At 26.2% G+C, this 13,913-nt stretch overlaps 1 protein-coding gene across 2 annotated transcripts in view; it reads left to right on the top strand.

Annotated features, from left to right (window-relative positions):
• Positions 1 to 12,581, top strand: part of LOC129957387 (structural maintenance of chromosomes protein 5-like) — an 80,136-nt gene extending 67,555 nt beyond the window's left edge. The window contains exons 21-25 of one of the 2 annotated variants that reach the window (XM_056069687.1): positions 949 to 1,047; positions 3,692 to 3,919; positions 7,054 to 7,233; positions 8,901 to 8,996; positions 12,104 to 12,581. In XM_056069687.1, the coding sequence (XP_055925662.1) occupies positions 949 to 1,047; positions 3,692 to 3,919; positions 7,054 to 7,233; positions 8,901 to 8,996; positions 12,104 to 12,226 (726 nt within the window). In that variant the 3' untranslated portion in view covers positions 12,227 to 12,581. The remainder of the gene's footprint in view (positions 1 to 948; positions 1,048 to 3,691; positions 3,920 to 7,053; positions 7,234 to 8,900; positions 8,997 to 12,103) is intronic. The other variant, XM_056069688.1, reaches the window with a different exon arrangement.
• The last annotated feature ends 1,332 nt before the right edge of the window (positions 12,582 to 13,913 follow it).

Raw genomic sequence — 13,913 nt, forward strand, 5'->3', positions numbered from 1 at the left:
AAAAAGTTTTTTGCTAAGGCTTAAGGAGCTTAATTTTTGCAGCAAATTCTCACTACACACCCTGAAAAATTAATTGCTTAGATGTAAATTATATTGCTTGCTTGAAAGTTTTATTATGCAGTCATTGTGTTCAAGGTATTGTATATTTTGTTTATTAAATTTATTTATTCATTAAAATTATTAATTTTAGTATATTTGAAATTTGTAATTATCAATATTTTATTTATTATTGTACAACTGTTGTATAAGGTAGTGTACAAAATGTTTCTATTAAAAGTACATATTCATTGAAATCATGTAATATTAAATTTATTAAAAATTTCAGTTATAATAAGTTATTTATTAAAATGAATTGACTGTTTGTTATAAACTTAAAAATTGAAACTGTAAAATATCAAATATAAATCCTTTCTGTTTTGGTTTAAAAATTGTCGATTTCGATTCAATTGTTTTATTCTTTATTTTATTCAATTTTTTTAATATTCCTTTTTCTCCTTCTTCCTTTGAGTACATCAGATTTTATTGTGTTTCGATTTTGTTTTCTAAATTTTTCTAAGTTCAATTTTGTTTTATTTTATCTTCCTATCACAAAAATATTATCCTCAAAAGATTAATGCATGCTATATTTTTCTACTGAGGGCTCTGCTTTCTATTCAGTGATACTATATACTAATGCTTTTAGTAATAAAATATATGTTAAATATTTTTGGTAAAAGTTGCTCAAGTCTAGAACTGTAGAAACAAACCTACACACAAACAGAAACATCATCTGTGGGACGTATTAAGATTTTCTGAATAACAGAAATAAGAATATTTTAATAATATTTAATAAGAAAATTTTAGAAAGATTAATTGTTTTTGTATGTTAAAGAATTTAATAGGTATGCCTCCATTCATTTGATTCTCTATAGAATTTTTTAAAAAATATTTATATTTTAATCTTTTCAGAAATTGTCAGATTTTCGGAATTTTACTTTAGAACAAGTAGAACAATTGATGAGCAATACTGAAGCCCAGCTAGAACTTATGAATGAAGATATTGCTCATGTAAGTAATTTTTATTACAAAATCATGCTGAATGGATGTTTTGTTTTGATAATGGTAGTGTATGTTTGAGATTGATGATATTTATTATACATCCTTATTTCAATGTAGACTGGGATTTCTTAAACATTTTGCATTTTTTTTATATATATATACTTTTCTATTCCCCTATTAGTATTTAAAAAAAATTCGCAATTCAGAATCACAGGAGCGTAATTGTTTCTTATTTTCTCATATATGAAGCACATCATGAGAAAAAATGGTAACTGTTAAGAAATTCAAGGGCTTCGATAACCCTCATCTTTTAGACCACAGTAAGCCCGAAAAACACATTTTTGAAATTAACTGCACCTGTATGTGAATCAAAAATACTTTCAACTAGACCGAAAAAATTTGGTATGTATTTTTATGAAAAATTGTGATTTCTCTCAAAATGTGGACAAAGTTCATTCATTAAAAGTTTTTGTTGCATTAGCGCAAGTGTAAACATGATAAACAAGAAACTTGAAAGAGTATGAATAAAATTTGGCAAGCAGATTTATCAGTTGCAGTAAATGTATCTGATTGTGAAACCAAATTTATCAATAATTCGACCATCTGTGTTATCATATAAATACTTCAAAAACAGAATGACTTTGTTATTAAAATTCATAAGAATACAAAATGTATAACCAGTTTTCTTCACTATACTACAAATCATAAAACACTCCGGTACAGGATCTTATCTCTCTGTACAAAGTTTAAAAATGAGAAAGGACACTGCTTATTTTGTCACAACTTGCCTACCTTTTCCCATTCTACAAAAATTTGAACATTCAAGAAATACATTCAGTTGGTCAATTAAATTGTTCCATCACAAACTTTTCCAGGGTACAGGCTACTTCTAATTTTCTCAAGGTGTGGTGAGCTAAAATAAAGATTTATAATATTTATTATCACTTAATAATGAATGCAGAATATGTACTTATCTACATATCTACAAACATAATAATAATAACCATAAATATAATATTAAATAATGCATTTTTTATCAAGCAATTCAAAATACATTAAGAAATAAATTATCTTCATCTAAAGTTAGTTCTCATAGTTATAGTTAGTAGAAGACTTAGTCTGCATACTGTTGTCAAATCTTAAATATCTTGGTATATAATTACTAACTGCTAATTTTGCACTGGGTTCTAAGTGGTGGTAGTGTGTGAGGTGGGAGCCATATTTTGTCTTAATTATATTCATAAATGAAAATGCAGATTCACACAGGTAGATAGATCCAAAGATTGATGTTAAATGATATGTAGTTTTTTTCCAATTAGTATACTTTACTTCATTCATTAGATTCCAAAAGTTATTCTTAAGGTCTGAACTGAGTGCCTTTAAAAATTATGCCATTTTGAAGGAGAAAAACTTTGTTTTCCTCAAGAGATAAGGAGAATATATTTTCAGTTATTTTTTCCACATTCATCATTGTCCATTTAGCAATGTTGATGTGGAAGAAAGCGGCAGCGAATGTATTAAGCATCATTGTATGCATCCATCTAAGGTACATGTGTTGTCTACACATTCATTGAATCATTTTCTTAAGTAAACACATTCACATTGATTCTAAAAAGCTGATTCTCCGGTTTTGCTGGTGTTGATTTTCCATAAATATGTTTCTTTTAGTATGAGTGTCTCAGGTCTTGGTTAAAGGCAATCACACCAAAATGTCTTAGCTGTTCACTGGTCAATTGCGATCGACTTAATGTCCATCTCTGCATTCAATATAAAGTGGAACGGATTAACTCAGATACTGCCTTGTACTGTAATTATTGAGATATTTATCATAACATATAAAACTTTTTATATATAAAATAAATCAATAAGACAATAATCTAGATTCAAGAAAAATGAAAATTTGATTAGTTGTGGCATTCATGGCTTTGCTGTAGTTCACAATTTTCACACAGAAGGAAAGGATGCAGTACCTTTATTTTGATAATATTCAAAAAAGGTTACACCTTTTCCTTGTTTGTTGTAGAGAAATGAAATTTTAAACATACTTAGTTGACTAAATACTAAATTGACTTATTTTATATCTAAAATATTTTACGATAAATGTCTTGGCAATTGTATTTAAATTACAATCCAAGACATTTTTCTGGGTTAATAATAAAATATCCCATTCCATTTTATTTTGTATTGGAACAATTTAATTGACTAGCTAAATTTACTTCTTGGATATTCTAAATATTCTTTTATTAGAACATATATAAATATATCATGTTCTTGCCATTTTATTAAGTTATCTAGACTTTGATTGTGTGTATGATCTTAAGTTTAAAAATTTCAAACTTTCTAACTAATTATTTTGTGAATTATTTAAAGAAATCCAGAACTTTAAAATAGTAATTGTATTGATTAAGTTAAAAAAAATAATTATTAAAATTTCAAAAATTTATTCAAGATTTAATTTTAGAGCTCCAAATAATTTTTAAAAAAATAAGGTCATAAGTTGAGATTGGATAGACATTCTGATTTCAAGACAAACAGAAAATTTTATTTTTGATTGACATTTATGAAAGTAATACTATTCTTTGTAAATATTTTTAAATCAAGTATTTGCCTGAATAGCTTCATATTTGATTTTTTTTTTTTCCAATGTTTCTAGATCTTGGTCGAATATAAAAAAAGGGAGCAGACAATTCTCGATATTGAGGAGAAAGTAAACAGTCTCAAAGTCAGGATTGATGATTTGAAAATTCAGATACAGGAGAAGAAAGAAAAGTGGTTGCCACCATTGATAACTCATATTGAAACTGTTAACCAAAAGTTCTCTAAGTATTATAAAATGCTTAAATGTGCTGGAGAAATAAGTTTAGATCAGACTGATGATACTGTAAGTTGAAAACAGATCAGAAAGTACTTTTACAAAACTTACCAATGCATGTAGATATTTATTTAAATGCAAAACTATCGTTAGTCTTTGGTAATTGAATGATAACTTCTGCATTTCTATATCAAGGAATTAGTAGTTAAATAATATGTTCCGTCCTGTCCCCCCCCCCCCCCCCGCATCAAAAAGTTGTGTTCTCTTAAAAAATTTCTTTTTTCTTAATACCATAGAAATGTGGGGGAATGGGTTTGCTTGAGTGTTATTGTCATTTAAAATTATTTTTTAATTATGAGAATCTTTCCAAAATAAATTTTATGATATCTTCCAACCCATTTATCACATTATAAATGGGTTGTAAAACAAGCAGGTAAATTGTATCCGGTTTTATTTTCTTAAATCACTAATGATGTTTTAAAAGTTTTATTATTGTTTTTATCATATCATCAATCCCCATTTATAATGTGATATGTATAATAAGTGAAGATTTCCATTTTGTACTCTGATAAATAATTGATTATTTATGTTTCAAATTTGGCAACCAATGAAATCTGTTAAAATTTTAAGTTAAATTCCATTCTCATATTAAATAAGATTACTCGACAATTTTTAGGTAGAAAATGAGAGAATTATCTCAGTTCTCTGAGTTGATCACAGAGTATAAAGAGTTTGTTTTTTTTCCAATTATCTTCAAACCAAATTGAAAAATATTGAAATAATATAAAATATTCCTGCTGTTTATTAATTAACAGTGAAGGGTTGGCTGTTCGTTAACGAAAATATGATTTTCTTCCTATAAACAGATGCTTACTTTCTTCTTGTAATTGGAAGCATGCTCATAGGTTGGCACATTATAGTGCTGCATTTGGATAATTTTAGCTCTTTCACCATTAATTAATAAATATTTTACTTTTAAGTCCATCAAAGAACTATTGTGTAAACAGGTCTCATGCATGTTAAAATCCTCTTTCTGGTGTGGTGCAGAAATTTGGAGAGGGGGGATGCCAGTTCAGGTATTATTCTTGTCATCTGATTGTGGTTCAAAATTACGAGTTCCATCCCCAAATAGCCTTAGTGTTGCTTTAGAAACAGGTTGTTAAAATAACTGAACCAAACCCTCCAAAATAGATGAAGGGAACTGTAATGCAATTCAGAAAGGGCTCATCAAAATTTTGGCTCCTCAAAGTCTGAATCTCCCCCCCCCCCTTTTTTTTTTCTTTCTACTCGGATACTGAGGTCACTGGCAGGAAAACTCTAATATTCTTTCTGAATGTAGATCTACAATAAAGGCCCAATCATACATTTGTATATATCTTGTATGCAAAGTAATTCAAAAACATTTCAGTTTAATTTTAAAGTATGTAACAAATCCAACGAATCTAAATTATATAAAAGAGAAATTACTTAAATTTTATCTGAAATGTGTGTGTTTTTAATATGCAGTGCTCATTTGTATATAGAATTAACTAAGTGTCCATTTCTTGTTTTTTGTAAAGTTTTAGATTGAGAAAATCCATTTAACAATTAAAATTTTTTTTTTCTAGTTGAAATTGCAGTTGCAAATTTGAATGTGCAAATACATTAATCCATAAAAAAAAAAGACAAAATGCTCTATTTGCTTTATAAATTTTTACAAATTGTATAGATGTATTAAATGGGGGAAAAAAAAAAAAAAAAAAACGAGATAGATTTTTTCAATTTTTAAAATATTATTCAATCATTTTTTATAAAATTAGAAAATGTCTTCTGGTCTTCTGTGGAATGTTATTCAATCTAAGAATTTCAAGTGCATCTGAATATCAAATTATAAAATGTTTGAAAATCAGATTCTTCTAAAGCAAGTACAATGTAACAGTCATAAAATGCTTCTTAAAAGTAAACATTGACATGACATAAAATATTAAGAAATTTAATGGAATTAGAAATATTTGAGGGGGGGGGCGTTTTTTCGAAAACAAATATATTTTGCATTGTTTCATATTAATCAGTTTTCTTTGCATAAAAACTTTTCCCCCATCATTTGTTATTGAAATGAGAAATCGTATATCATCATATTGAAAGGAGAAAACAATTTTTGATCTGACATTCAATTAAAATTTAGAAGCTTATTTGATGCTTTGTAATCAACTTATTGACAATTTTAAAAAAAAAAATTGTTTTATTGTGAACTTGTTTTTTAATAATTTTTATCTAAGCATGAAAATTTAACTATTAATTACTTTGTACCTGCAAATATCCTACAAAATAAAAATTTAATTAAATTCAAATCTCTAGTTATGATTGTAGAAATATTTTTGCACTTAAAAAAAAAGTTCTCATAAATAGAAGGTCTAATTTCAAATGCAGCAGCAAGGAGACAATGTCAGAAATTGAAATCATATTTTTCTAAAATACAAATACTCACCCTCTAAAAAGAATCAATGAAAGATGGCCTAAAAAGCAATAAAAAAAAGTACTGTTTTGAAAATCTGTATGCCAGATTTTACAGAAAGTATTAAGGGAACTGCATTACAAATTTGATTTATCAAAGATGCATTTGCTAGTGCAGTTTATTGCAACAATTTCCTAGTGATTTTTCAAATACATATTACATTGCTTATATTCAGAAAATCATTGCATCTTATTTATAAGGCAGTAAAGCAATTCTGTGACTGAATCAAACATGTTCCACTGTCCCCCCCCCCTTCTTTTAGTAAGAAAATATGTGAACAATTCTCAAGTAGCATACATACACCAGCCATTGGCTAGATTTTTGAATCAGAAGGTTCTAATTTTTATTTTTGAGATAATGCAAGGAATTCAGAAATAATCTTTATCTTAAAATTTTATAATATCTTTATTTTTTAATATATACCTATAAAAAATTAATTACTTTTTACTAATTTTATTTTGTAGTTATCGTAACCATAATATTTTTAATATAATTTAGATTAAATGTATTTATGTTTTAAATTAAGTAATTTTAGCAAATTAACTCATGTATCTGTCTTATAAATATAGCAACTTCTTATATTTATTATTAGAAACTATTCCTGAGTATTTATTTTGTTATTTCTTGGTCATTGTAAGAATTTGCCTAAAGTTTAAAGAAGATTTATTTTACTTTCAAAGCTTATAGACAGAACTTTTGTTCATTTCAGGATGATTTCCCAAATTATGGTCTTCAAATAAAGCTCAAATACAGGGTTGATGAAGAGTTCATGGAGTTGTCTCAGACTCATCACAGTGGGGGTGAATGCAGTGTGGCTGCCATTATATTTATCCTGTCTTTGCAAGAAATGACCGATGTACCATTCCGCTGCATTGATGAAATCAATCAAGTATTTCTGGCCTTCAATTTTTTTTATTAGTATATGTCACAGTCTTAAGAAATAATTTATTTGATACCATGCTCTTGCTGTCTGAAATGATATCATATAGAAAAATGAATAAAGAAGTTTTTTAGTTTTAGGGCTGCTTTTTTAAAACAAATTTAGTAATCATTAAAAGTAATTAACGACTTTTTTGCAAATTATATTAATAAATTAATTCTGCAAAAAAAGTCCATTTAGCAAGCACTATTCTTTTAAAATTTAAAAAAATGTTAAATTTTTGGGTTTTTCAAAATTTTTATAAAATATTTAATTTTTAATATGTTTTAGTTACTTCAAGCGTTTTATTTTTCTTACATTTGTGGCAACAAAAGTTTGTATAAAAATAAAGATCTCATTTTTTAAATTAAATTTAATGGTTTTTGTAGCTAAATTTGAAAAAAGAAAACTAAAAATATAAACTTTGATTTTTTTTAAACATCCAAAATATTCAGATTTGAATTCATGCTAATTAACTTAATCTAGAGCATATATATATATACACAAATTTTCTTGTCTTAAAGGGGGGGGAGAAATGTTAGGGAAAAGAAAAAATTTGCAGACAGAATAAAAGTTTTGAAAAAAAAAGTGCATTTAAAAGTTTGTAATGACATAAAGTAAAAACTAATAATGTTTGTAGTGGCTCAAATTTTTTGCTGTGCCATTTGTCAATTAAAAAAATAATCAAAAATGTTATTTTAACTCAATAGGATTGATTGTATTTTTTCTTATATTTCATATTATATTCTTATCTTTACATTGATTTATAATAGTCAATTTCAGTCTGCTTTTTAAAATAATAATGATAATAAAAACAATTTTAAGCATTAGAAAATCAGTATTAATATTATGTTTAAAATTATTTCATTTCCACACCATTAGATATAAACATATACTTGTGTGATTATTGGAAAAAAGTACTGATTGATATAAAGAATTATATTTAATATTGTATATATAGTCATATTTGGTTAAATGTTCTTGGCACATTTGCATTTTGTTCCACTTTTCTGTGATTAAAACTGATTACCTTATTTTGATTATCATTATTTTATATGACTTCAGATCGTTTCATTGAGGACGACCTCAGTGAAAATCAGGTGGTGGTACGTGCTCCAGATAGCTTCCAATAAGCATTAAATATTGAAATTGCAGATTTTCAATTCATAATTTTATTAAACATTAAATTTATTGACTCATAATTATATAATCCTTTATATCATTTAGAGCATTTTTCTTGCTGAAAGTATATATTTGTCTCTAATGGTACTTAACACCTTGTATATCATAGTAAGGCATTGTTGATAAATTCATTGTCATCTTAAAATTTTTCTTTTAATTAAAATTTTAATCATATGATGCATTATAATATAAACTGAATGTACTTCACCTAAAATCAGTAAAAATTCATGGCCAGCAATATGTTATTCATTGTTATAGTTTCTGTATTATAGAAAAAAAGTATGTTGTTAATAGAAAAATATATAAGAAGAAAGTTGATTTATTTTTCTAATTTTATGGGTTTGAATTGGATATGTTATGCACAGTTTATGGAGTCTTGATTTAGATTATTGATATTATATGTTTTTGTGTTTGCTGTGAACATAATTGAACTATTTAATTTTTCTTTTTATTAGGGTATGGATGCAGTAAATGAGAGGAAAATATATCAACTAGTAGCAGATGCTGCCAGAAGTGGGTCTTGCTCACAATATTTTCTTTTGACACCAAAGGTAAAGTTTATATAGAGTATATATATATTTTATATTCAAGCAAAATTTAAAATAATGAAACAGTTTTTGTTTAAATGCTTTTGATAATTAAAATTCACTTCTGGAGATTGTAGTTTTAAGTTTTCAATATATAATGATTGTATTTATCTAAAAATTTGACATTGATTAATTCTCCAAAGAATAATTACCTATCATATTATTATGAATATCTGGAAGCTTCTATATTATAAATATGTCAAGCTAATATTTTAACATTTGTTCTATCTATCCTTTGTTCTTTTTCTATTGTTCTGTATGCATGTACCAAATACAAAATTAACTTTGTAATATAGAAAAATAAATCCTCACTTAAAACAGTCAAATAGTTTTTAATTTTTATTAAGAACTCTGATATCTGTCAAAACAGTGGGTTTTATAGAACAATTGTTATAATATTAGCTTGAAATATTTATAATAAAGAAGTTTCCAGATATTCATAATAATATGATAGGTAATTATTCTTTGGAGAATTAATCAATGTCAAATTTTTAGATGAATACAATCATTATATATTGAAATCTTAAAACTACAATCTCCAGAAGTGAATTTTAATTATAAAAAGCATTTAAACAAAAACTGTTTCATTATTTTAAATTTTGCTTGAATATAAAATATGTATTATTTACTTATTAATATACTAATTTTGCTCTTTTCTATGCGAGATATTTATATGCACCAAAATAAATGTATATAAAGAATTGCATGTGTGTGTAATGATATCACTTGATTTAATTTAAATCCTATTAATTTCCTAATTTTTATTTTAAATTAGCTCAACTTACTTTATTCTAACATTTTCTCTTATTTTGTGATCTAAATCCCATTTGTGAAAAATTTAGTTATTAATAACACATGCTCTAAAAAATTACCGACTCTGTCATGCTCAGGCTTCAAGCAAAAGGATAAGAATCCCTGACATCTATGCATTGTTTTCAAAGATACCTCTAATATATATATATATAATACACACTCATGTATGTGTATTTGAATAATGCGTGAATGTATTTTTCCAACAATTATAAAGTACGCCTAATTGATTAATGTTTAAAACATGATTAAAAACATCCATGATAACTGTAAAATACATGTTAATGAAAAAATATGCTCATTAGTTGGAATTCGTTTGTAGGAAATATTATAATTAGTTTATCTTTTGGAATCGGACAAAAATACAAAATTTTAAAACTTTTGCATCTGAGTGTTATTTATTTAAAAATTAAAACTAGTAACGATGTTTTAAAAATATATATTTACTTTCAAATTCAGAGAATACCATGGAAAGGAAAATGTATCCACAAAAAATCACAGCCCCCTCATTTTTACTAAAAAAATATTGTGTAAAGTTGCACTTTTAAGTTCTTTTGGACAATTTCATTACAAATGTATGACTCAAAAAGTTATTTTAATACATATGTAAAATCACTTTTCAATAAATTTAACAATTTAAGAATCTCTTATGAGCAGCAGTATAAATATACAAGTAATATTTAATATGTTAAAGCATATATCCATATGAGATTTTAGCACTTACGCTGTTGATTGGTCTACATCTGAGCATAATCTATCAAATATGTGAGTGAATAGATATTAATTCTGAGTACCGAAATGTAATTTTCACAATACACAAATTCTGCTTTTTAAAGTAGATCATAATATTGATATGACAAATTAATAGAGATAACTGTTGATTTAGCATTATATTTTATATTTGAAGAACGGTTCAATAAATCAAGGCAAAAACAAAGAAGGGGGTGAAGGAAGAAATTGAACAATGCAGTATAATCATTTTCATGAAAGTCGATATAAAAAAAACACTTTTTGTTATCTGAATTTCTTATTTCGGCCTTTCTTCTCAGCTTTTCAACATTTGTTGACAAAAATTATTATAATTAAAGTTATTATGATTATACATCAACTGGTTGAGAGGTAGAAAGTCGTTCTTTTCTATGTCTAAGCATTATGAATTTAGAGAAGATTCAATGGACACTGATGACTGGTTTAAAAGATTTCATTACTGTTTTTAAATACAGCACACTCCTGAATATCCGGTCTGATGTGGCGGAAGGGCAATTTGGATAATAAAAAAGCTCAATAGGCTGGAGTTCTATGAACTCATTTCTTTGTCCACCAATACCAAAAGGCTGTTTTTATACCGATACTCACTGCTATAATATGTATTTTCTCAATTCTTATTAAGTACTAAGCCCTCCATTTATTTCAAGCCATGTAGAATGTGATTGCAGCCGCAGCCCAATGAATCATTGAAGCATTTGCCAATAACAAGTCAAGTTAAAATAGAAGACTCTGTACTGTAGTCTATATATGTTTTTATACTGCTCTGTGCATTTCAAGAATTTATTAGGGAAAAAGTAGATTAAAGGATGTAAACTGTTCACATTTTAGCATAAATTCTGTAGTCTTCACTGTTGTATACTTAAAAAAGCATTAAGCATACCCCCAAAACAATTTACAAATACTCTACATACTGTGCTATTATAATTAGGAACAGCAGCAATAATTGAGATCTGTTACACACCGACGAAACAATGAACAGAACACTACTCCTTACCTGTCAGAAATTGTATTTTGCACATGACATTTAGGAGGACCGTAGCAGATGCCTGCTTCCAATGCCTTAGCAATGTTGCCAATGCAATGCCTTGTCTTCCTGATTTAATTACAATAAAAGAAAATTAGGTTGAATAGTCATAAACTGGATATTTAGAAGTCTACTGTAATTATTTTCTAACTATGCTTCCTTTTGTTTGCTATTAATAATACTACATTGTTTTATTTACTGGGGTCAAGACTGGATTTTTTTGTGATGGAAAGGAGCTTGCAAAAATTTCTTTCAACTCTATTCTTATCCCCCCCCCAAAAAAAAATAAAGCACAAATACATTTTTTAAAGCTTTTACATAAAATTAATTATTTAAATTATTATTAATTAATAAAATTAATGAATTATCATGTAGTATGTTATTGACATACAAATAATTTGTGTTCTGTTTCATTCCTTACATAAAATCATTTATTTGAATTTAATTATATATTTTTTTTAATTTACAGTTGTTGATGGATTTATCATACAACAAGGATGTTGCTGTTCATATCATATTTAACTCACCTTTTCTGAAAGGAAAACTGGACATTAAAGAACACTTAAAAATTGCAAAATCTAATAGGCAATAATTACCTTTCCCCCACCACTACCATCCTTAAAAATATTTTATAGATACAATTGATCAAAAAGGATTTTGAAACAGATCTGAAAGTTAACTTATTTATTATTTTTTTATATGTATCCCCTTAAACAAATGTGACAAAATTAATGCTTTATTTGCTTCTTAGTGTATAATTTTATATTTTATGCTTTTTATAACTTCAGAGTATGGAAAAGGATCTAGAATCAGTTGATAAAATTATATTCTAGAGATTAATATTTTGAAAATGTGATTAATTGATGCTTTATCAAAGAAATTATGATTAATTGATGTCCTGTTTTTATTTTTATTATTAAAATCTTTTTTATACTTCATGAATGTCTACGGTGAGATGTAAAATATCAGATAAAAACTATTGTAAATTATTGTTATGATAAAAAGAATTTTTGTGATATATATTTATTTTTTTTATGTTAGTAATAAAGTTACTTGTTTTAATTTTGTGTCTTATTCTATTTGTGTATGAGTATATTTTAATTATGAGGTTTAACCATTTATCTTTCTTTTCTCCTTCTCATCCTAATTAAATTTTTCAAAAAAAAAAAGTGTCTTTAAAAAAAAATTAGAATTGCCTATGCAGTTTTACTTCAGAAGATTTTATCTTCAACTTAAATATCTACAATTATGAAATTTAAGTATTTAAATCAGTTCTTAATGAAAGGTTGCATTTAGTTCATAGCCTTTGCTACACTAAAATGTAAACTTTATTTTGAAAGAAAAAGATTGGGATTTAGATGAGTAAGAATTCATTTGAAATTTCAAGCTTACATGCATTTCTTACTTTACTAAAGGTCTGATTTTCTGTTAAGTGTATAGCATTTTTTTCCATTAAAAAACCGCTACACGACAACTGCCACTTGAGTTAACTATCAATAATCCTTGGTATAATAGGTTTAAAGAAAATAGTAAATGAATTGGCACCAGTTATGGCAGAATGAAATTACCGTAGTTCATGATTTTTTTACATCAATCATGTATATAATTCTTAAATTATCTCATTAACACTAGAACTACCAATGTTAAATACATACCTAATTTTACCATACCCATTTTATATAAAATCTTTAAACCATTTTTTATCATCATGGCTGTAATTGTAACTTTTGGCTTAGTTTATGTAAATAAAAGAATATAATTTAACAAAAACAACTTTTGATATAATAATTCATCAATCATTATTTAAAAAAACAGTTTGCATTTGTGGGATAACCAGTTGGAAAATTTTAGTTCTAAACTGAATCATAATTGGAATGAAATAGATCCCATTATAATGGCTGATGAACACTTTGAGTCAATCAATATAATTTCATATGAAAAATGCTATTCAAATTTTTCCAGGAAATATCTGAAAAAGATATATATCAATGAATGTCAATACATATTGATGCCCATCATTGCATAAATGGTTAATAAAATAATATAAACTTTGAAATTGCTAAAGCTGTCAATTTGATGTGTCTTGGTATAAGTCAGTATAGATCATACTGATTATGCAAGTTAAAATGGCTGAGTGGAAATTGAATAGGAATATGTAATTGTTCTTATATTTCATTAAAAGTCGTTATAAAGTTCTAGAACAATACACAAATTATATTAAAATTTTTAAGCATGAATTTGGAAAATTGTCAAAGTGACGATCTTGGTTGTTTTAGTAT

This window comes from Argiope bruennichi, chromosome 11 (assembly GCF_947563725.1).
Source record: "Argiope bruennichi chromosome 11, qqArgBrue1.1, whole genome shotgun sequence".
Classification (NCBI taxonomy): domain Eukaryota; kingdom Metazoa; phylum Arthropoda; class Arachnida; order Araneae; family Araneidae; genus Argiope; species Argiope bruennichi.